The sequence below is a fragment of the Saccoglossus kowalevskii genome, chromosome 5 (genome assembly GCF_978046115.1).
Source record: "Saccoglossus kowalevskii chromosome 5, keSacKowa6.1, whole genome shotgun sequence".
NCBI classification, from domain to species: domain Eukaryota; kingdom Metazoa; phylum Hemichordata; class Enteropneusta; family Harrimaniidae; genus Saccoglossus; species Saccoglossus kowalevskii.
This window is the reverse complement of record NC_140645.1, coordinates 40,815,082-40,840,136: the sequence shown is the minus strand read 5'-3', so window position 1 is coordinate 40,840,136 and position 25,055 is coordinate 40,815,082. Positions and strand designations below refer to the sequence as shown.

Below are 25,055 nucleotides of genomic sequence, written 5' to 3'. Positions count from 1 at the left end.
CCGATCGTTTATGCTATGCGTTTATTTTACATCTTATTAGACATGCAAATGTATTCACACGTCACGTGATGTGACGTACTTCATCAGTACTAAAGAAAGTACAATACATTCTGTAAACATTATTCTTTACATTTATTATTTTACGTTTATGGGCATTAGCTGGCAATGATTACGTCCCAGTCGTTTGCTACTGTGACTCAGTTTCCGACGCCAAAAGTAAAATACTAGTAACAAGTATCGTTGAGGGCAGTATAACAAACAAGAACCCTATAGATTACCGTAGAAGTTAGACTGGCGCATCAATTTGTTTTTGTAGTTCAAATAACATACAAAAAATCGCGAAATAAAGGTGTGAGCGCGAAATCCCCTGTAACTGTGAAATCACCCCGACTGGTTTATTCTGCATGGCCCTCTATCGACACTGCAGGAACTCGTCAATTTTTCAACGGGTAATTATGTTAATGATGTTCTAATTGACAATCATCTAAGCCAATCACAACGTCTCTGCAACTGATCTCTGACCGAGACGACGTCGGCTGGTTGTAGCAGCCGGTTTTGTTTTAATTATATGAATAGTACGAGTTACTTTTTTACAAATTGTGATGAATTAGAAAGGACGACTACGACAAACTCGAATTTCAACGTGCCGCCATGTTATGTCTGCAGTGTGACCTTTACCATGTTCACCTCATTTTGCACGTGTTTCCGCGCCAACCTGTGGATATTCATGAATATTTAATAGCAATGAATTTCCTGCAGAATAAACCAGTTGGGATGATTTCGCGCTAACACCTCCATTTCGCGATTTTTTTTATTTTATTTTAACTACAAAAAACAAATTAATCGCCCCGACTGTGCCAGTGTACGTAGAAGTCTCAAAGACCCTGGTTCTAGAGCAAATGTGGAATCAGATTTTATTGGGTTTTGCTTCTTTTTTATTCTTTTAGTTATACATGTTTTATTTGGATTTTTTAGTCATATTTTTTTCAAATTTATTTTCTCAATTCTATTCTTTAAATTTCTGATTGCAAACGCCCAAAGATCTGAATAATCTCTATAGAAGATTGTGTTCGTGAGATTTCAAATAATTATATTAATCAGCCAGTCAGAGAAGACCTTGTATATACGGATTATTGTATTCGACGTCTAGCCATGGCTTTATACAATGCCTTCTCTGATTGTTCGTTGTAAATTGCGAGAGTTGAATGATGAGATCTTCCAAAGAGGTTGTCCACTAGGATTTTGGGTTTTTGCAGCCAGACAATTACAAAACAAAATAAAATACGTAAATAATTGAAAAAAAAATCACAAACTAAAATTGAAATAATTACCCCCTCTAAAATTAACTGATTTTAGTCAGATTGCATATGACCGTGTTAATGATGTGTGGTTTCAATTCATTTATCACAGCATAGGACATGCATGGAGTTTTGATGAAGCCATGGCCAAGTATGGATGTAAAGTTTATTCATTTGATCCAACGTGAGTACCAAATCGTTATGATTGTTAAATTCGAAACAATATAATCTGATAAAATATGCACTAGCAATGGCCGTTGCTATGTGTCGTCACATCCCTCGTGTTACGTCATTTGTCAGCCTATATACTCGAGAAACACATGTTACTTCCATCACTTGTCTTGTTTTGGCCCTACCATTTGCCATCCAGAGCCGCTATGCTAACATATACCTAGAATGGGTGATAAAGATTATATTATAGAGAAACACTAATTCAGTTCTATATTTGTATCTAGTATCGGAATGGAAGATCACATGCATTGCGAGAATGTGTGGTTTTATAATATGGGGCTATGGCATGATGACGTCGATAATATGACAGTTACTAATGGTGCACCTTGGAAATGCAGAACACTGAAATCTATCAAGAATATGCTTGGCCACATATATGTAAGTATTCAAATACTTATTATAAATAAGCTATCAGAATTAGAGATTTTCATGACGTCATAGCTTGACATTATCACGTGGTAATTTAAATCTTTATTTCCAGGTAAATTCATTTCACCCCCTCCCCCCATTTAACGTCAAAGCAAGCGAAAGACACTAAGATACATTGACTGGATATATTCTTGTTAATTGTAGGATGTTGTAGATGTTTTGAAGATTGACATCGAATCACACGAAATGAAAGTCTTTCCACAAATTTTAGAAAGTGGGATTATAAAACAGTTTAAAAGCGTCGTTTTTGAATTCCACATATGGGCGATACCCCATCGATTCGACGCAGACCCAGAGACAGTGTTGCGCGTGTACAGAATGTTGACAGAACTCTTGGACGCACACGGATTTAAACTATATTTTGTTCACGAGAACGACCATTCACCAGTCATAAGATGGGGGAGCGTCGCTGGTGAGCATGCTACAAACATCGAACTTGGTTTTGCTAATGTCAATTATGTATAAATTAATTGCGTGTGCCGACCAGCACTGGCGCAATAACATGTTTTACTTCTATACTAGTCAACTTTGTATTTGTATCAGACATATTTTATATAACGTCACAGATATTGCCTACTAATTTCGTTTTTCTGTAAAGTCTGAATTAGATTAATATTACATGATTTAATACAGTCATACGAAAAATCACCGGATAATATGATCAGCAGATGTCTAGAAGTACCGTCGCCGTGAAAGATATGAAACATACAAACGAAACAACGTTTTTACACGTATATATAAAACATGTTGAAAAAGCGGCATGCAATTTTAGCAAATTGTGGTAAAATGACGTAATAGCGAAATGTTGATTTAGCGAATCTCTCTTGTCATTGTTGATTTCTTTGTTTGGCGGCCATTTTGAATTGATAATAAAGTCATTTAGTCATCTTGAATTAGCGAATCAGTTCTCTGACTAAATTCGCGAAAAAGACATGCTCGCAAAAAAGACATGTTTTACAGTATATGTACACGTTTGGTATATATTATATTTGGTTATGAATATGTGCGTTTAATTATTTTATGTTTATAATATTGTGTAAAATTGTCAAAAAGTAAACAATACCAACTTTATAGCAGCACGGAGAGTGCGAGGATCAGTGTGCGAATCTGAAGAAGATCCATATGTATCGAAACGTTTTTAATGAAGCTCGAATGTGGAATATTTCACCGAACTTCAATTTTCGATATTATTCTAGCAATTCTGTGATTTGAACAAATATAATTACTTGTGTTTCAAAAATGGTGTATTATAACCACTGTAAATTTTAAAGATTCAATTCCAATATCAGTTTGTTGGTTTTCTATTTTCATAAAATATTTGAGCCAACCATCTCTGTCAGTCAAGGTCTGTACACGGGTACGCAAGGAAGTATGTGAGCAGACATGAACGTCGTGACCTAATGTTTACGTCATGTCTATTTTGTGTATTCCACACTTACAGTTTTACAACTAACATTTCACTGCAAGATCTCGCGTATTGTGGGAAAGGCACGGATCGAGTTTTGTCGCAAAAACGAATGATTTGATTTTGAACTCAAATTGATTTTTTTTATATCTCAATGTCAAAATACCGAATAACGGGATCTTTCAGATGGGAATTTGGTGTTGAGATACCTTTACTTTTTTCAAAATTTACCTTCTTCAAATGTGTCATTATTGATCGTGGAACACCCAACTTTGTCTCGTTTTTACGCCTGTTTTCACGCATAACGCGAGACCTCGCAGTGAACGGGAAATGGTATTTCCAATGGATGACCTACATGATAGTTAGCAGATTATTCTGAAAACAGCGCCACCAAACGACATGTAATCATGATTACAAAAAGTTGCCGTTGGTGGTGCGTGAATAGTATAATTGGTATGCGCCCACTGTCCAAAAATTGTCGAAGTAGAGTAAACGATTAACACATAAATTAAACAGACACATACATACATATTTTGTTTTATTTTTAACGATGGAAATTAAAGAGAAAATAAATCGCACATCATAAATTAGCACCTCGAAATATCCAAAATAAGATCATAAATTACTAAGTAAAAACAGCAAATATCTGTTAAAACACTATCACATATGCACTACATTGCTCATCAGTTTTTCTATTCTTGATAGCATCAAATATAATTGTCTACATATCTGCAGAGGAGGTCCAAACTCAGCAAAGACACTATGTTATCCGTCATTGCGTCACTATTAAATTCCATCTGTCTGTGGAATTAAGAGCGTATTTAAATAACAGTTTATCTCTTAAAATGTTTGAATCACGTGTCACAACACCAACTAAATGATTAATAGTTTGTCCCTGACAGATCTAAGGTCAAATCAATATTTGTATTGAAATATGATGTGAAAGTTCAAGTCTCTTCTATAGTTATTACAAGACTAATATCGATATAGAACTAGCAGCTGACACAATCAAATGATATTAAATACTATAAACATGTGCGAACAATGCTAACAATTCTTCGCCAGTATTAATATATATACGCCGAACAACAGAAGGGTTAAATTACAGCGCCCTCTAACAAATATCTTAATGTGTATGACCTTCATACTATAAATAGGAAATCACGTCTATCTACTTGCTGGGATATAAACCGATATTATCAGCAAGGCCGCGAGATAATATTTACGAACGAGATTTTCAAGGACGTACGACACAATTCAATACTATTTGTTTCCGTTATAGACTGTTATTAGGCTGACTGATGTTCGTTTGTTTTATTAAGAAATTGCTTCACAATCTACACACATCTGTCTACATATCGTTGTCACAAATTAATTGTAGTTTTATGAAGTAATTTATTACACAACTGCGCATGTCATTCAAATTACTGGTACGTATTATCATTTTACAGCACATGCGCATTTGTGTAGATTATTATTTCGTGCATGCATCAAATAATATCGTTTGATGCTTCAGCTATTTGCGATACACATAATACACAACAATGTGTACATGCAGAATCGAATAACTTTTTTACAAAATAGCCAAAGCTATCTATATCTAAAAAACGGCTTCCATCCCCCTGTTTGTTTAGAGCACTGGCAAACTGATAAATAATTATGTTAAAGAGGCATGTTAGGTGTGTGTTTTTTCTTATGACAATATTCAGAAGCAGTCTTTCTGTTGTTTTCCCCACCAAAGTCATAATGAAATAGAAAACATAATTCTCAAAACGACATTGTCGTATATTTACACGTTGCATTCGTGTAAAATACTGCGTTACACCCTCGTCTTAAGTACGTGTATATCACTTGAGCCAATGTATGGGAAAAGTGCGATCTCAATGTTGCATTTGTGGCCGCTTGCCAGATTCAGGTACACAAATCCTCCCATGATTACATCATCTCAATAGGATGTGCGCATGCGTATATCCCATGTTGTTATCTAGGCTTTCATTTGATATACAACGACACGGTGGTTTTGACTATCAGAAACGAATACACGATATGGTTCACTGGTCGTCACGGCAACCCCTCTTGGTACATTCAGCTCGTCTCCTTTGTCATGCGTGTCAACTCGACACAAGAACGCTCCCTCTGATGTGAACATCTGAACACGATCGTCACTTGTCACATATATATTGTCATGCTTGTCGACAGCAACTCCCCTCGGGTGGAAGAACTCGCCATCACTTTCCCCATGATTCCCGAACTTTCGAAGAAATTTCCCGTCGCTGTCGTAGATCTGTATTCGATGATTCTGGTTATCCGCAGCGATAATATGGCCTTTGCTGTTCCGCGCTAGAAAACACGGACGACTTACTTCGCCATCTTTGTCTCCCTCTGTTGCCATGGTGCCACGAAAAGTTCCGTATCGAGAGAAAGTTTGGATGATATTCAAACTGACGTCTGATACATAAAACATTCCCTTTTTTTCAGAGTGTAAAATCCCACATGGTCGTTGCAAATGATCTTCATCCCAAAGAACCATTTTCACACGTCCATTAGTATCACACACTATGACCGTCTTGTTTGCAAAGTCGGAGACCATCAATTCATCTTTGCTCAAAACTTCAATCGCCATGGGAACAATTTCTTCTTCCATTTCCGGAATATCAAATTTCTTAATGTATCTGCCATCGAGCTGCATAATCTGTATTCGTCCATTTCCTGTATCGGCAACGACCAGTAGTCCTGTAGGAGACAGCGCCACCCCGTCTGGATAATTGAACTGTCCATCCTCGTCTCCTTTGCTACCGATTGTAGCTACTTTTTCAAATGTGGGTTTTTTCATAATCGACTTCTCTTTTTTCTTAATACTGTCAACAGTAACTAGTTTCCCAACTTTATCTTTTACTAGCTTCTTCTCAAAACTTTTGCTTTTTTCGAATCTCAGACAGATTGGCACAGGTATTGTTTCGATATCATAATCCGGAAACTGTTTTACCCGTTCATCTAGCTGCTTCTCTAAACAAAGTAATCCAACTTCGTTACTCTGCTTTAACAAGTCTTCGGCATATTTCTTACAGCTATCGTAGTTAATTTTTAGTGACTTTAATTTTTCTATTTTCCTTTTCAACGTTTCAGTTCTGCTCTCGAATTCTTTTTCTAGCTCTTCGTGCAAATTTCTCTCTTGTTCTTCTAACTGGGTGCGTATGTTATTAAACTGATCCCCAATCTGCTGTTCTGCATTTTCACTAGCTTCGTCAAGTTCTTTGATCATTTCTGCCAGTATTGTCACGGTTTTGTCAATCTTGCCTATTTCCTGGTGCAGTGATGTTTTCAAACCGTCAACTTTCGATTTTGTCACGATCGCCGCCTCTTCCAGTTCCACGTGTACGTGGTCTGGTTTGGAATGCTCGTACACTGAACATTCTAGACATATCGGTATCTGACAAGTCTGACAGTAAAGCTTAAGTTGGTTGCCTTCGTGGCTGGGGCAGATAATTGGTTTCAGAAAAGGCGATTCTGAGCTGACCATGATTTCGTATTCGTCCATGGACATAAGTTTGTGATTCCGAGTAACACGTATCTTCCCATGACTGCGCGTGCATGCCACACAGAAAGCCTGGCCGCATTCGACACAGTAGGAAGCGATCGGGTACTTGCAGCAACTTTCACACATCTTCCCGCTGTACTTGTTTTCAGAGCGTTTCACTAAGTCCAGTATGTTGTTCAACAGGTGGTTATCAGCTAAAACTTGCACGCCCCCTCGCGGTATCATGAAGAATTTCCGACATAATGGACACTTCGGCTTTTTCCGACGTGCGGCATCGGAAGCGAGGCAGGACTCACAGAACGAGTGAAAACAAGGCAGTATTTTTGGTTTGACGAATCGTTCAAGGCATATCGGACATTGTAGGAATCTGTCGTCCAGATCCTTGTGGTTAACTTTACCAGACATCGTAGTTCCCATGATCTGAAAGAAAAAACTAAAGCACTTAATAATTTTCCAAATTGGTTTCTGTATGTCAAAGGAAGAATATGCTACAGCAATACAATGTTGTTTCTGCAATTTATTTTCTAAAATTAACACCGTGCGTTTTTTTTTTTATTAATTGTCATAAATACTGTAAAATGACTAATTTTCACTGGGTTTAAATTTCACTGATTTACCATTTCAGGCATATTCAGTGGGTTTTAAATTCACGGTTTCGTCATTTAGATAATGTGTTCTATGCTAAATTTTACATATTTACTGGGTTTTAATTTAGCGCTCTTTCCAGTCAGCGAAATAAGCTAAATTAAAACTCAGTGAATAATTACCCCCTTTACAGTATCGAGCTTTTCCTTTGAATTTTTCCTCAACCTAACAATTTGTAGTGGAAATTGGCTGGATAGGTGGTGAATAGGTCCTTGAAATATTGTGTTTGGATGGCGTCGTATTCAAGCAGGCAGTATATTAAAACGACCAGGTGCGGTCGATGACTTTGGGGTCGAAGGTCAGGCAAACAAATTCATTCTTGGTTATTTATTACTAACTGTGCTATTGATGTTATGCAAAACATCAGACAGCATGAATTACTCGTATTAGTATTCTCAAATATTGCATTTCTAACGTGAACAAAACGCCGTAAAATCACCAGTTATAGAGTATATGTAACGGTCATGGTGATGATGTTGATATTACAGATGTTAAAATTGGTTGCCAGGGGGTATTGAACTTGACGTAATCGTAATCAAACAAATAAAAAAATATATTAGTATGAATACAAACACTATTGCGATATATTTTTCATTTTATTTGATTTGGTAGGGTATTTATGTCAGGCAGGATAAAAGTTTCCACTATGGCCATGCAGTTTTCACAAACATTTAACATACTCCACCACATACAATTACACACAGTTCGTACATGAACAGTGAAGCTATAATTCATTTAAATTACATTAAATTCAATATAATTGAAGTTTATTACACTAAAATAAATTGCAACTTCAGATAGAAATGTAATTTAAACTCGATTGAATTGCCACTGCGGTTTTATTACAGGTCAAGTAGACTGTATCTAGTTAAATTAATTTAAATTTAGTTGAATTAAACTGACTTAAATTTGATGTAATTTAATTAGAATTTGATGTTAACATAAGGGAATATGTAGGTGTACTAAACCATAACCCTAAACCTAATACCAAGACATGCACAATTGTAACAAAGTGAAGTCACTTGAATTAACGGTAGGCACTTGTACCATAACCCTTACAATCGTCAAGGTTATATGCTTGTCCAAGTGTGTTAAATGTCTTTTATGCCACTATATATATGTGTGTATGTGTGTGTATGGGTGTCTTATATACCGGTACAGACCCTTACTATGCCAACAATACTGTGTTTTATAGACAGCACATTGCATAGAAACTATGTATATAAAATCTATGTAGATTTAAAAGACTATCGTTATTTTAATTTCTATTTGACAGTTGGGCCACATAGTTTTTGCAGCTAAATTTGATTCATTAAGTTCAAGGATATCACGTCCCAATAATATTATTTGTATTATTAAGTAATTGTGAAATAATTTATAATTTATATCTAGATTAACGTTACTCGTGCCACATGTCTTAGTTACACAGACCGTTCCTGTAAAACATAATGTTAAATATACCATTCAAAACACATCATAAGTATTACCAGGCTTTTCTCGGATTTTATGCAATAGAAAACCCCGAAGTCTACGTGAAAAATGTAAAGTTATTATGCATAGACCTGCTGTTTTGTCATGAACGGGTTTTATAAGTACAGCAGTTCCTTTGCACACGAAATGCATATTATTGCATGCATGGTAGCTATTGCACCTGGACAACTCAGACTAATTTTGACATATTTATGGAGTTTTTCTGTTCTGCTATATGATATTTTATTGTAATTGTTCAAATATGTGTGATAGTCACAACATGACCGAGAAGGATCGACGTCACGGTCAATTGAAATTCTGAATAATTAGACTACGCCCTGACTCGGTAAGACGTTACGTATTTATCTTGCTAACATCGTTTCGATGACTAGCGACGAGGCATATTTATGTAGGAGCGGGTCACTGTGGAAACATTCGGGCACGAAAAACAAATCCACATAAGTACATACACAATTGGATTAGACCTTCCAGTGAATTCGTGAAGTTATCATAACATCTTCTAGAGTTTCCGACATCTTTACCTTGAAATATTGAGTCTACGATTCAGTGAACGACTACAGCACGACTAGTAACCATAGGTACACCCACTAAGATCACTTACAACAACACAACACATTGAAATTGTCAAAACAAGACAAATGGGGGATCATACAATGACCATATCAAAATTTAAAGTATGAAACATAACAACGAAAATACGCCATATATTAAAACAAATATTTGAGTAATGCATGTTGTATGGGTAGTTCAGATTACAACTGTTTAATGTTTAACCAAATACAGTGCAATGGACACATCACTCTATTAATTAAATTGTCCACAGAAATGATGTCGAAATTGAAGGATTCCAATTGACCATATTTATCTTGTCACCTAACCACGCGACTCGCATCCGATTACGCAATATGCACGTGTCACAAGCGATACAATCCCAACCCTTTGTATTACATAACATACAGACTACTGACCCGAATCAATCTGAATAACATCTATATATATGCAGGCTCCAGGTCAGAATGGTCAACGGGCTTTGTTTTGTATACCCGGCTCCCGCTCCACGCACATAGATTTTTGAGAGAAACACTCACCCATTCATACATGATTTCTTTACACAGGCTCGGTAGGCAATTCTGAGTTTGGACACGAGCAGAGGTATTTATAGGTTAAATGCCGGCCATAAATATAAAATGTATTAATGCGCGAGGTCAAATATTATTCGTAACCCATTTATTATTTTGCAAAAATATGTTCCCTGGAAGTACATGACCAACCAAGCTTCACACTTGTTGCTGTGTTTTTATTGCGAAACCGGTATAAGAGAGTTACAGCGAGTACTCTATTGGCCGAGTCAACTTTTTTGGTGTGGTTGATTTCGCTTCAATTCTGAGACATTTGCTGTTTGATTTGAAGTCTTTGAGCGTTAATGTGAACTTTTGTCACCCACGTCTGATTGAATCTCCGTTCTTTCATTTTCTAAACTTGGATTTCAGGAACGGTGCATTATGAAAATAAAATACCAGCAAATAAATAATAATCGAAATAGAATAAATAAAGAAAGTGTATGTTAAACATAAATAATTAAAATAATATTTACAAAATGAGCAAAAAAATAAAGCCCAAACTAGGATCTTATTTTAATCGGATTGCTATCTACTGTTTTACAGATGAGTCATGCAGACTCGTTCCAGCCCTTCTGATCATCCCTTCCCGTTAAGGACATTGATGTTATTGGTATATCGAGTACTGGTACCTATGTTTACATCCGGAGTTAATAGTGTATTAATGTAGAATTAAAATACATAAAAAAGTTAATATTTTAATTAAATCTACCCTATGTAGATCACGTGAAACTTACCTCAATGCACCCTTCCCAGCACACCCACATTGTTACGTAACATGTGAAAATTGTCAACTGATTTTAAATCTTGTTTTTTTTTTCGATTTTTCATTTGATGTTGTTCTCGATTTTCATTTGCTAGCCGTGTTTTGCGCCTAGTTCTACATCGCTTAGCTTTGATTCGGAACATATATTAATCCAGAATGAATCATCACCAAGACCGCCGCTTTGCACCAAGTCTACTTTCCCGACCCTAAACCAAAACCATAACCATTATGATTTATTTGGATGCAGAAATATAAATATAAATCATAGTATATGCGAGTCGTGATATCGCAAGAGTGCGGGGTACGAGGGTCCTTCCCCTTTGATATTACTAACACTACTTATACAGCCCTCATTCTCAGGCTCTAGCTGGGATTTATCTGCCCCATATCTCAGGCATCTTTCTTATAAGTAGCGCAGGAACAGCAAATGTTATTGGTCAAAACAACGTCACATATTCGTTTGTTAAATATTGATATTGGCTCTCTCAGGGTAATTCTTGTCATTTTGCCTATGATGTCATAACATCCGGGCACTAAGATTGTTGCAGACGACAAATATTTACGATTCATGTGGGGCACTTTCGATTGCAGTTATCTACTGACACCTAATTACGATTTTACCTCGAAAAAAAAATCATTTTAGCTCATAGTTTCAGTTGTTTTACTGTGGAGATGTTCTTACTGGCTGATAAAACAGTCACTGTCTTTGGCTTCGGTCTATATAACAAATTATCATCTTAAAGTGACTGTTATTGACTCGGATCTCAGCTTTTTGCTGCGGCCAATAACAGCCACTTGGGGTGAAAATTCTTGATATCGACCTCAGGCGAAAATATGTATTATATTCTAAATGATTGCATGTCGAAATAAATGCAATTGATGGCTATTAATGAAAAACCGTAATTTTTGAATCCATTAACTTTTATGCGCTATGGAATACAGTTTTCGTTCTGAATTGCCGCGGTAACATTGTTGAATCCAGCCGACTCCTAAAACATGTCTCATATTCATTCCATGGTTGTTAAAATTTTAAAAAAATCAAGTATTCGGCCAAAAAGTAGTTTTTTCCCCCCACAGGCCACCATTCTACAATTCTATATTACAGAGTTGTCTCTTTGCACCAAGTCATCAACTTCACAAACTACTTTCCCGACCCCTAGACCAAAACTATAACCATTATGATTTATTTGGATGCAGAAATATAAATATAAATCATGAAGTGTATACGATTCGTGATATCGCGAGAGTGCGTGGTACGAGAGTCCTTCCCCTTACTGTCACAACATTCATTCACTGAATCAGATATATCGCGCCCTCTATTGACGAAATGATTTTGTGACGTCAATATACGCCGATAACAAATTAATATTATTATAATTTATCTGATTATCTGTCTATAACAAATACTCAACCACTCAACCCTTATTGACGGACAAGAGCAGTCGAAGTTGTTATTTTCAACGACATTGGCATGCTTAATCGAAATAGAGGGTGTTATACAGTATATAAATAAAGGGGTTGAAACCAAATGGAGTATACAGTGTTCAAATTGAAGACAATTCCTATACTCACGAAGACAAAAGAGACTGATTTTTACATTGACCCAAACCCAGTGTTTTTATTGAAATTCGTTTCAAGATTGTGTTCCAACGTTTACCCAAGCGCCTCACCCTTCATATAATTATTTTCTCTCTGCATTGTTATTCTGATTCGACAGCTGTCTTACCACCTTCGCCAGATTTATTTCTAAATTACTGTGTCTCACTCGTTGATATTAACGTCAATGCACACGGGAAGATGTTTCGGATAAAACTCCAAACTGACTCTGTATCAGGTTTTGCAGACTTTTCTTCCTACATATCCAAGAAAACGATGGGAAAATATGCTTCACCGTTATTGGTCGAATATACAACCCAGAAACTGTGTATATACTGTGTAGATCAACACGCAAACAAATACATGCAGTATTAAGGTTGGGCGGAACCAGTGTGTCCTTCTTCTCAGTGTAGAGTAGAACGATTATTATCGCCCATCGAATGAAAATAGCCAATCACCAATCATTCGATGATCGTAGACAAATGCTATAAAACATCAATAGTAAACGTGCAATGTCTTAATTACACTTTAAGCTTCAGTTTGTTACAACTGGCTATGATTACGTGTAATTACAATTGCTGACATATAGTTATAATTGGCTTTATATAGTTACAACTGGTTGCATGTAGTTATATCATGTTATATATGGTTACATCTGGTTAAATATAGTCAACACACATGATGTACAGTTACAAATGGTTACATATAGTCACAATTCGTTATATATACTGTAGTTACATTTAGTTACGTGTAAATACAACTCGTTATATATAGTTACATCTGGTTACTTATAGTTACATATAGTTACACTTGGTTACATATTTATTACAGTCATCTACAGGTCTCATACTACACCTAAATTGCCATCTAAATTGTTGAAAAACAGGGGTAATTTGAATATTGAGCTAATTAATCAAGTATCCAAACTATTTAAAAATTAAAAACAATAAAATTCAAAGCCCTAAAAATGATTCAACTACATGGGTATTGGCAATGTTACAAAAGTTGACCAAGCTGACGACTCACTCACTTTTAAATGTATCAGTCCGCCATTTCAACTTCATTTCGCTAAATGCCATTAATATATCCATGGAGGTAAAAAAAAGAGCTCCATGATATATCTAAGGTTTGTTTATTCTGTTTCTGTCAAATTAAGTAAAATATTTTGAAATAAGCCCTTACAAATATGTATTTCAAACTAGATAGAATTACATTCTGAGTGGTTTCTACCTTGCTACAAATTCCAGTGGAAGTGATTAACTAAATCAAACTATGTCTACAGATAATAATAGTCTAAGAATACTATGCAGTGAAATTAGAACACAATGCACATAGTTCATGTTGCAGTACATTGTTCATCATTTGTGATTCGCATTTCAAAACCAGTTGGACATATCTAAGCTTATTCATTCTAATATCATGTGAAATAAAATAGTTGAAAGTACATGCATGCCATCTCTTGCAAAAAGCTGTATTCAAAACATAGAGGGTTACATGTCCACGTGACACCGCGTCTTAATACAAATTATAATTGTAGTGTGAAACTTATAATATCATGTCTGGGTTCTATCAGCAATGTGTCCTTGTTTGGTCTAGTTAAACGGACTTTACCCTGACATCAGCTGATAGGTTAGTTTGCAAGGTGCTTCAAATGTATCAAAAAACATGGCGGTTCCAACACGTCACATCGAAAATAAACACATATATTTATGTCACCGTTTTTTAAGAGTTGGGTGCGGGAAAGGAGACGCCTATAAATTCAATCGTCATATAAAGTTGTTTATTTTTTAGCTTCAATGTTTTGCTTTGTATAACACTACACCGCTTCGGCTAGGTTTTAGCATTTTATTCCTTGGCCATCCGGCGAGAACGTTTGAAAATGTAATTTTTCGCATGAGCTATAACGTAATACATATATGCCTCGTTGTTAGCGTTTAATCGTGTCGATATAATACACATTCATACACGTTTCTGTCTCATTTGTCTCGCCATTAATGTCCGTTCTTTCCATCAATTCAACCATGTATTTCATGATATAATATACAACACTGTCGCCGCTCTCTGAACTATGTAATATTCAATCACAAAGTATTTGAGTATCGTATTACCTTCTACGTGATGTAGACGACTATCTGCAGAAGCACGTCCTTAAAATTAGCGAGTTTCACTGATTATCATTCGAACAGCCGGTTTCTTTTTGTTGAAAACAATCTGAAACGCTAACTTGAGGAGTGTCGTTAGCCGGGTTGATGGGAGACACACACCACGATGAACTATTGATAGAAGTTCTTTGTCTCGAGTCTAATCAGCGACATATTTACAGACAGTGTCACGTGATATGTTGTCAGGGCGTATGATATATGCTAACCTTTGGTGAGACATGCGCACTATACACTGCCATATGTACGTGCATATCAACCAGACTTGATGAGAGATTATGACGACTTTTAATGCTTTATAGCGCCATCTATACTAGAACATTAAAGCGCATCGTCCACAAACACGGTTTCGCACCAGAAACCTGCTTCTCGACAGTAATATATGTGGCAGCATCTTGCTGGAACATTATACCTTAAAATGTCAAGGTGTATTAGGCAACGCATGCAATTCTTTGATTTTTTCACTGCACTGCATTAAACTGCACTACACTACACTACGTTACACTACCCTACACTACGCTACGCTACACTACACAACGCTGCAGTACACTACATTACACTACACTACACTACACTACGCCACGCCACGCCACGCTACACTACACTACACTACACCACAGCACACCACGCCCCACCCCACCACACCACACTGCACAATACCCACCCCACCACAACACACCACACTACACCTCGAATACATCCCACCTTTGTTACGTGTGACTGCTACCCCAATCTCATGACAAACTACGCTACGCCACGCTACGCTACACTACACTACACTACACTACACTACACTACACTACACTACACAACACTAAACCACAACACACCACACCCCACCCCACCCCACCACACCGCACTGCACAACACCTCACCCCACCACACCACACTACACCTCGAATACAACCCACCTTTTTTACGTGTGACTGCTACCCCAATCTCATGACAAGTCAGTACCCATTATCCTATCGCATTGAAACGAAATATAACATTGCGAGTAAATAATACGGAAGTAATTTACATATACGATACAATACGTTACAAGTGTAAAAAAAGACGCATCATTTTCTGATAATTAACCCATGTCTTTAATGACAATATTCATGAAATATCTATTAACATTGGACTAGTATTATTCATGACACTTAGCATGGCTTTTATTTTACCTGATAATAACTTCATAGTTACAATAGATAGAAAGTGATTGTTCGTAATTGTGCAAATTATTGTAAAATGACTAATATTCACTGGGTTTAAATTTCACTAATTTGCATATTCAGTGGGTTTTAAATTCACGGTTTTATCATTTAGATAATGTGTTCTATGCTAAATTTTACATATTCATTGGGTTTTAATTTACCGCATTTCCAGTCAGCGAAATAAGCAAAATTAAAACACAGTGAATAATTAATCCTTTTACAGTACTATTTACAGTAGTATATTATATTATCGAAAAAGGATTGATGTCACTTTGAAGTGGCGAATTACAATTGATACCCAGAAGTAGTGATTAATCATTGTATTTTCAAACAAATAGAATATCAAAGAGTTAGAACCGAATATATCGATTCTTACTGTATCCCACTATTATGTTTCCTGTTTCTGTATCATTTTATGTAGGTACATATATAGGATAGATGTCTAGAACTACAATTACATTCTCAAAGACGAAATGTAAAAACTTGAAAAGCAGGAAATATTCACACAGAAAGATAATTACTTGGATTACGTTACATTTAAAAATAAATGGACGATTTTGTTATCTTATTTTTTATAACAAGTAGTGAACAATATCATCAAAGTAGATGAAAGCCAAAATACATTGGCACAGGGACTGACAATATTAGAGCTGAGTTGGGCAAAGCTGAGAACCCACTCTAAATGCGCCATTCTGATATTTTAAAACTAGATTGTGTTTGCTAAAATTTCAAATCTAAGGATTTGATATTCTTGTTTTATATTTAATAAACGGTTAGAAATACACCCCTTTCCAACTACATTCTGAGTGACCCCAGTAAATTGATACAATTTCCAACTAGCTTATCAACAAACGATTTAGATTTAACTAATTATAAATGGAAATATTTCTAATTATAGTAGAATATGTTACATTAGAACACAATGTGCGTAGTTCATGTGGAGTTCGTTCGTCATTTTTAATTCACATATTTGTGTCTGTGCAACGTAGAACGCAAAATAAATTTGTCAAAATTGCATTGTCGGTATTTTTGTTTGAATCTTTGGCATGCGAATTAATATGCATTATATAACAAATATGTCAGTAATGAGCATTTTTTTTACCAAAAGCTGAACATTACCGAGTAGTTCCATTGATCAGTTGTGATTAAGTTTCAATATCTTAGGGTGTTACCAAGTCACCAGATAGCACAGGGAATACTTTGTTCGACAACCGAAGATTGACTATAAATCTAACAAAAAATCAATATTCGATGTGAAGCATTTTGCATTTAGATTAGTCTGAGACGGCAATAGTCCTATGAGTTGTCTCTTGAGTGGCAATTAAGTTTCTTCCCATTTAATTTATATAACTAATATTTCACTATAGAACATATTATGTATTTCATACTTAGGTTAATTGTTTTAGGGCTCACCCGAGGCAGAATTTGAAACAGCAATGATATGATAGGGTTTATTGAAGTGAAAATAAGAAATCAATATAAATCGAAAATTTAAAAGGCTTTCAACTAAGTATGCCGACAATACAACTTTGAATTAATTCACAGTCACAGTCAACCCATATTAGACCGTACGTATCCAAGCGTACTGGATTTCTCATATACTAGCACAGGCACTAAGTGCTACTCGGTGTACACATGGCTATCGTGGTAGGGGTGATAAAATTTAAGCGGGAGAGTCGTGATCTGCGCGCGCGCGGGAATTGAGTCCCAAGCGACGATACAACACACGCTAAAAACGCAAAGGCTCATGGGTAGACGCTTGTTTGTAAACAATTACACGCTATGGCCATCTGACGTATGCGCAGGTGACGCCTCCCCCGCTTTTGAACTCGTGTTCGCAAGAGAGCTTGACTTATCGTCTACTAGTAACCGGATCATTCCAATTGTTCTGCATGATTTGAATATGCACTGTGTTTGTTGTGTGTGGGTATGTGTTCTTGGAATGTGGTCACGTGTGGCAATCAAACAAAGCATAGCTTCGCCTCACGACCTCCTCAATATTGGTCTTTCTGGCAGTATCCCGTATAGACACGTATACAATTGTTTGACGAATCAGACACAACTATTTCACATGGATTTCTCTTCGTAACTTCCAAACCCGTTGGAGCCTCGAGAGACGCATCATCGACGACAAGGCACAGGAAGCGCCCTCTAGGAGAGAACATTAGAACTCGATGATCACTGGCGACGTATATGTTGTCATGGAAATCAACTGCAACCCCGCGCGGATTTCGAAACTGTACATCTTCGCCGGATTTCCCATCGATACTAAAGATGCATTCCCCATTCTGCGAGACGACGATAACTCTGCTGTTCCCGCTATCCGAAACAATCAACTCTCCTTTTCCGTTGACGGCGATAAACGATGGATGACAAAACTGTGCATCACCGTTGCCATAGCTACCAATCTTCTTAATCACTCTTCCCAGTTTAGAGAAATTCAGCACGCAGTGGTTATCCGAATCAACGACAAAGATATTATCAGAAAGAGTGGCGATTCCGATCGGTCTGATTAGTATGCCTTCTCCAATTTTTCTCACTAGCCGACCGTCCTGGGTGATAATACGGACGACTCCGTTATTTGCATCGGTGACGCAAAAACGCTGGTACCTCATAGCACAGATGTCGGTAGGTCCCCCGTCTACCATATGAACGCATGTCATGTAATAGCAGGACCAAGTGAAAAACTGCACGCTATGGTTGCCTCTGTCAGCTACGACGATATCTCCGTTGTAAGACAGTGTAACTCCATGTGGGTTACTCAGTCTGGAGCGCCCGAACGATTCGACCAATTGAAAAGTACTTTGACATTTGTCCGTATTGTTGTTGCATTCACCAAGTGGATTATGACAATTGGCGGAGCTAGATCCTTTGACAACTGATATCGGTGACGCCATCTTCAAATCAGTAACAAAATAAATATTCTGAAATTGTAAAAAAAAAACAAATTTTTTACTAGATTCGTTCTTTCATGTTGGCTGCGAGGGCGCCTTATTAGCTGAACACAAAGTCACCGTTGAGGGCAGTATACAGAACAAGAAGGCGTACATTTCTAAAAATTATATTGATTCAAGTTGTACAATTAGAAGTAATCATTTTATTGCAACACTCTTACACCAATGACACAAGATTTGATTTAGAATCTTACGCTAAATAATGTTCATTAGGATTGCTTCTTGTCGTTGCCACAGTACTTCGATACTAGAATTGTTTATATAAATTTCAACAAAACTTGTTGATAAATGTACAGCCAATGTACCGAAATAATGTGAAATTGTCAATTAAATCAAATAAAATCGACAATCATAAAAGCTAGACTTTTTGTCGCCGAGTTGGACAAACCGTATACATGTTAAGAAAGTTGTTTTATCATATGCCTCATATTGCCCGGCCTCGTAAAGCTATGGGAAGTGCGCCCTCACACCGGGGCAATAATTTACCGTATCACGCCCGGTCCAGCTTTCATCAAACAAAACAAAACTCGCCATTCTAAATTACGCCGTGTGTTTGAGGTTACGACGCGTACAATTGTAATTACACTTATAAGGTGTATGATAAAACCTTTATTCACTGGATACTCGGTCGTACGGCTTACTCGCCCTCGCAAGTTCGGGCGAGGGCACGTGACCTCGGGCCTCAATAGCCGTATCCAGTCCATGAAGATTACCACCGAGTGATTAGCGTTCAAACGCCCAGAGAAGCAAACATGTCAAAATATGTGTTTGAAATTTAAAGTTTCAGCATTATTCCGAAAAAAAGACTAGATTTGAATACAATAAAACTGTCGATATTACACACATGTTCGACGACCAGCTTATTGTTGATTTCTTTCAAATAAATGATACTATGCTTAATTTTCCTATAAAGTTTAATATCTGCATACATTTCATTTAGTCAAACGTACATATTTTGTCATCGCCTTTACTTGGACAAAATATCAGTGCAGTAGATTTAGTTACAATATTGAGCTAAGAATAGATATTTTACAGGTCACACAAGCCTTCTTGAAATATTTGTTTCCGCTAACTATAAGAGGAGTTGGTAAATTTTGTCCATCATACTGACACAGGAAACGAAATACAACACTGTAATTAAATATATTGGATTGAACCGACAGTATAGACGAGAAAACTATTAACTAATATATATACATAAGAGGGCGTTTCACGTGACACCAGGGCTAGACTTGTGAGCTTTACTTATTCACGGTTTGTACAATTCAATTACTCTAGCAAGTTATTATACCTCACATACCCTTAGAGTTAACACTGGTGTTTTCGCTGATCAAGAAAAAATACGGTGTTCAAATTATTGTATTATGTAGCATTTTCTAAAACAAATTCTGTGTTGTTCGTCGTTGCCGCCATCAGTCTCATCATCAATCTGACTAATCAATTCAAATTACCGCACTGGAAATTACCATGACTACAGGAAATTATATCGATGTGTATGAAGTTCACCAAAATTGAGAGTACATGCCGTGAAACAAATCAAACTAAAGTACTGGACAAAGTGAACACACTGCATACAACAAGTACGTAGGTGTATGTCGCCGACATAGAGTTAATATTTTCCAAACTCATGTCTGGAGTCCATTACGAGTGTGTGCCACCATATTGGAACGGTTTTAAACAATCGTGCTAAAAGAGTCGATATAAAGCACCATCGTTAAAGTAGCTTGTTATAAACGTGATCAGCGCACTTGTAAAATACTTTTACAAAACCGTGTTCTCGTCTAATACAAACAGTTATATTCGACCGCTCAACCCTGTCGAACACTCAACAAGTAGTTGTCCTCTTGGAAGTTGCAGAAAACGAAATAAAACAGAATATGAAGAAAAATGAATCTTGAAAAACAAGTACAACTCTGAGGAAGGTGTTATGATTCGATGTAGCCATTGCTATACATGGTGTAGTCTCAATTGCTTTGTGTAGATAGCAAGTTTTTTTTCAGAATTATTACAGATAGTCGGTTATATTATATTGAATTGTCTGTCCTACAATCAAGAAAAAATAAATTGGTCGAACTCTACGTAACCTCAAAAACGACAATTTGAAGCTAAAACAGAAACTGATATCCCTGCGTGAAGCGAACTCTGAATGAAAATCAGATTACAGGAATCGGAATTAGTTTGGTTTCATGTCCGCTTTTACTCTTTGCCGTCACCATGTTTGTGGTAAAGTTTTTTTTTTTTTTTAATTTAGATTATTTATGGACTATATATATTCAGGGTATTTTTGGACCAGCATTTGTACATTTTTAAACACTGTTAAATATTATAAAACACACCTACGAGCATCGCGAAAGAAGCCAACTTACACAATGCATGTTAGGAGAGGTCAGTCGGCGGTTACTTTAATCAAATTGCCATAGATGACATCTTCAGTACTAGTATTAATACAATATTCCCCTGTTTATGGTAACACATGACTGGTGTTGTATTTGTATTTGCAAATTTTAAGTTTCGTGCAATGAAAATTTGAACATAACGTAATTTGCAACTGAAAAATCTGATGTAATATATAAGAATTCAAACCAAATAGTTCCTGGTTACGATTACATTATAAATAACATATAGTGTATAGTGTTCATTGATTGAATTCCTTGGATTTAACATTTCACCCGGATTTGTGGAAATGATACCAAACATCATATCAAAGTTCTTTTTTTATCGAACTTAGAATTTCATAAACTTGAAAATATTAGGTTTTGGGGACTGGTTGTACGTTCTGTTGCAATTAGCACCTAGTACACACAAAGTCAGGAGTGGCAGTAACTTCAATGTCCGGAAATGTCGCCTGGCACAAAGATTGAAAAAAACACAACAACAACAAACAACCTTTAAAAAAGTTTTATAGTTATAAAAAAAGACAATACCTTCATATCCTTGGTGAGTTCCCATAATATGTATAGTGAACTACAAGACCGACTACGATCGATGAACTTACTACGGAGCTATTCTGAGTTGAAATGATATTCGTGAAAATACAACCACGTCCTGCCAGTGGGGGTATGAATGATAGTACATGAATGCAATTCTTAAAGTTGTGCGAATGGTGTTTCGTGACAGGCACGCGACCTTTCACACAGATGTCGAATGCATACTGAGAAAAATCCATTAAGAATCACGGATATTACAATTACATACCCCAAGCCATAGTATCACATGTTACAAATACGTACTAGTTTTCGACAGGGAGGAAAGAGAGGATACAACGGACAATGAACCCAGTCATTTCACTACTATGTCATATCTGTTCTAGCGTCGAAATTCTAATTTGATCATATACAAACCTATTCTTAAATAGATGAAATAAGTAGACATTAATTCATTTAAGTCGGAAAGCATTTGTTTAGTGCACTACTGGTTTGCTTGGCTTATTCGTCTGGGAATTCATCATGAATTTTGATTGTTTCGGTACTCGACCATGACACTGTATTTTGAATGGCAACATACATATCAAATCTCGTATCAGTGATATCTACCTGTATGACGAAGAGCATGCATAAACCTACACTGTTACGCCATGGACAACTCAGAATCGTCAATAAGCAAAGTCATAACGCGCATGCGTGTTGACAATAAAAAACAACCTGTTACTTTCTGAGACCAAAGATTATTTTTATATAACAATTCACGATTTCAGGTCGAATAAATTCAAGAATTGCAGAAAAACTGGCCTGTTGGTGTTCAACTCTGTAAGTAAACGATGGGATATAATTGTCCCTGTACCAGCACCATAGACAAATACATCTTTATTTTAGCTGGAATTAATTTTCGCTGAAAAGTCTTTTTGGGTATTTTGTATGGAATGTAAAGTATAAGAAAAAAAGTATATTCGCTAGATTTTATTGAATCATTCCTCTAGCGAAACTACAGTATTTTACTGTACTTAAATTGGGCATCCGCAAAGTAGCTTTACTCTACGTCGATCACCACATTTGTCGGCCATAGTTCGCAATTAACTTCCATCGACTGACTGTATTTACGGACAGTATCATATATTGTACAAATATTACCATAATGTCATCACGTACGCACATTTGGTTCACACGACTTTGAAGTATTATTTTGTATAGAAGGGGCAACGAGGCGTTACCTCAGCTGACCGTAAAAACTAAGGGTCGAACCTGGTATCTCTACAGCGCAAGTCATCAGCTAATTGAGTTGAAGTGCCATATACAGTACGCCCTTTCGTAGTGTATGAAAATCAAACTTTGTCCGTGAAATATTTCACCGTGTTTGAGAGAATAAATGCCTAAATATGAGCATGAATGAGTATTCAAATATATTCAGCTAATATTATTATTAATATTTACTCCTTGAAATGCAGGTAATTTGATTAAACATGTTTTACAATTTCAAATTGGTGATCTTTGACTTATTGATTGTCGAATCATGCATAAGCCTAAAATATGAACGTGTTTGCGTCTAAATCAAAAACCGGAAATATTGGTAATGTATTTTTAGCCAACTAACACGTGCACCTATAGAATTCATGAATATACGCCGCTGATACGCGTGATGCCTATACGGTATGACATCATATGTATTCATCTTGTCATTTCACCTGAAAATAACACAGTGCAATGTTTGCACAGTAATTGAAATAAACTTTGACAAGTGCGCATCCACGTCCCCTAAATGATAGCAATGTCGAAATAATCTTAATTAGACACCATACAAGCTGATTCATAAAGAAATATAATAAATAAATAAGCAGTTTCTGCTGTCTGCAAATTATACGCGATTTCTTGAAATGAGAATTATTCGGCACATCACACGCGAATTGGCATTTTGATAATGGCTGTACCGATAGTGAATCAGTACTCGAACATGAAATTATATTGTGAACGTGAGCATGGACAGTACGCCTGTCAACGCATACTAGGTACTCACCTGTCGAATGAAGATCGTCGTGTACGAGACTGCACTGCTACACTTACCGCCGCAACTCACATCAGACTAATGGTGAATTTGGGACGTGCCACCGCGCATGCGTTCGGATAATTTAAAAAACAACAACTTTGAATCCGTTATTTACTGTAAAGACGAAAAACGTGATTAGGAATTAACGATTGCGAGTCAAAGAAGTCTGCTGGGGTTCAACTATGTAGGTAAACGATGGGATATCATTACCCCTGTACAGGAACTATTATATGACAAGTACATTTATCCAACCACATGCAACCACAGTACTGTCCTTGTCGCGGTCGGTAGCTTTATGAGTCACTGACCGCAATCATATTTCACAAAACCATTAGCCACACATTATTACACAATATTCTGAATAATAAATATCAAAATATTGGTAACAATGAGTTTTCTAATATTTGCAGGAAACTTTACTGACTCCAGATAATGTCGGTTATTTGAAACTATTTTTACAATAAAGTGATTTTTACAATTATCGAGTCATAAATCTAGGATATGGAGGGTGTTTGCGATCAAACAACCTTTACAGCCCCGTTAACACAGTTTGTTTTCGTAGCCAATCAACATTGGACATATTTATTAATTTATTAACATATATATCGCTAGTAGGTAAGTAGAAACGGATGAAATTTAAATAAAATGGATCATTTAGTGACGTCACTGATAACATCCAACGTACCCGGATATCCTATCTCCAAGTGTTGCTAGGAAATATGGCTTAACAGTATAGGTCCTGGAGCGAATACCGTTTAGAAAGACGTACTGCAGAGTAAAGCATTTAAGAAGGGAATTTGTTTTCATTGAAAACAATATTTGGTTTACCAGCATACCGTTCAACTAGAAATACAGACAATGCCAAAGCTGTGTGTCATTTAGTATTTGTTGCTACCTGCTGGTATACGGGAGGTGAACGACATTAGACAAACCATTACTTTTTGAGATGCGGTGATACAAAGCAATTAATGAAAAGGGCGGCTTTCTCCAATTATCAACATTTCCATTGAAGTTTTGTGTGATCTCTGACTTGTGTCTGGGGGAATTATGGAAGTAATCTTTCGAACAGACTATCACTCTTTCATATATACAGACGGTTAATTACGTGGAAGCGACGTTTTTGACGTATTCCATTAACGGTTTGTTAATACAAAGATTGATGGCCGGAGAGTAACAGTTCTCAGCTCGTTCATGCAAGAAATTATCTTATCTTATGAATCTTACACGGCAATCAGAGTGGCTACACTAT

At 36.5% G+C, this 25,055-nt stretch overlaps 3 protein-coding genes across 3 annotated transcripts; 1 reads left to right on the top strand and 2 right to left on the bottom strand.

The window, feature by feature from the left end:
* The first annotated feature begins 1,796 nt into the window (after positions 1-1,796).
* LOC146746139 (putative methyltransferase-like protein 24) lies at positions 1,797-2,468 on the top strand. The gene is made up of 2 exons (XM_085499712.1): positions 1,797-1,907; positions 2,103-2,468. The coding sequence occupies exons 1-2, from the start codon at positions 1,803-1,805 to the stop codon at positions 2,421-2,423; spliced, it is 426 nt and encodes a 141-aa protein (XP_085355838.1). The 5' UTR covers positions 1,797-1,802; the 3' UTR covers positions 2,424-2,468.
* Positions 2,469-5,317: 2,849 nt separating this feature from the next.
* Positions 5,318-14,769, bottom strand: LOC100369363 (tripartite motif-containing protein 2-like). Its single transcript, XM_006814270.3, has 2 exons — positions 14,626-14,769; positions 5,318-7,321 (listed from the first exon to the last, which is right to left on the bottom strand). The coding sequence occupies exon 2, from the start codon at positions 7,316-7,318 to the stop codon at positions 5,348-5,350; it is 1,971 nt and encodes a 656-aa protein (XP_006814333.3). The 5' UTR covers positions 7,319-7,321; positions 14,626-14,769; the 3' UTR covers positions 5,318-5,347.
* Positions 14,770-15,740: 971 nt separating this feature from the next.
* Positions 15,741-23,838, bottom strand: LOC146746138 (uncharacterized). The gene is made up of 2 exons (XM_085499424.1): positions 23,777-23,838; positions 15,741-18,799 (listed from the first exon to the last, which is right to left on the bottom strand). Exon 2 carries the CDS (start codon positions 18,770-18,772, stop codon positions 17,870-17,872), a length of 903 nt encoding a protein of 300 aa, XP_085355550.1. The 5' UTR covers positions 18,773-18,799; positions 23,777-23,838; the 3' UTR covers positions 15,741-17,869.
* Positions 23,839-25,055: the final 1,217 nt, after the last annotated feature.

Coding starts and splice junctions, on each gene's coding strand:
- LOC146746139 (XM_085499712.1), top strand. CDS start 1,803: ATGGGGCTATGGCATGATGACGTCGATAATATGACAGTTACTAATGGT. Junction 1,908..2,102: donor ATATGCTTGGCCACATATAT/GTAAGTATTCAA, acceptor TGTTAATTGTAG/GATGTTGTAGATGTTTTGAA.
- LOC100369363 (XM_006814270.3), bottom strand. CDS start 7,318: ATGGGAACTACGATGTCTGGTAAAGTTAACCACAAGGATCTGGACGAC.
- LOC146746138 (XM_085499424.1), bottom strand. CDS start 18,772: ATGGCGTCACCGATATCAGTTGTCAAAGGATCTAGCTCCGCCAATTGT.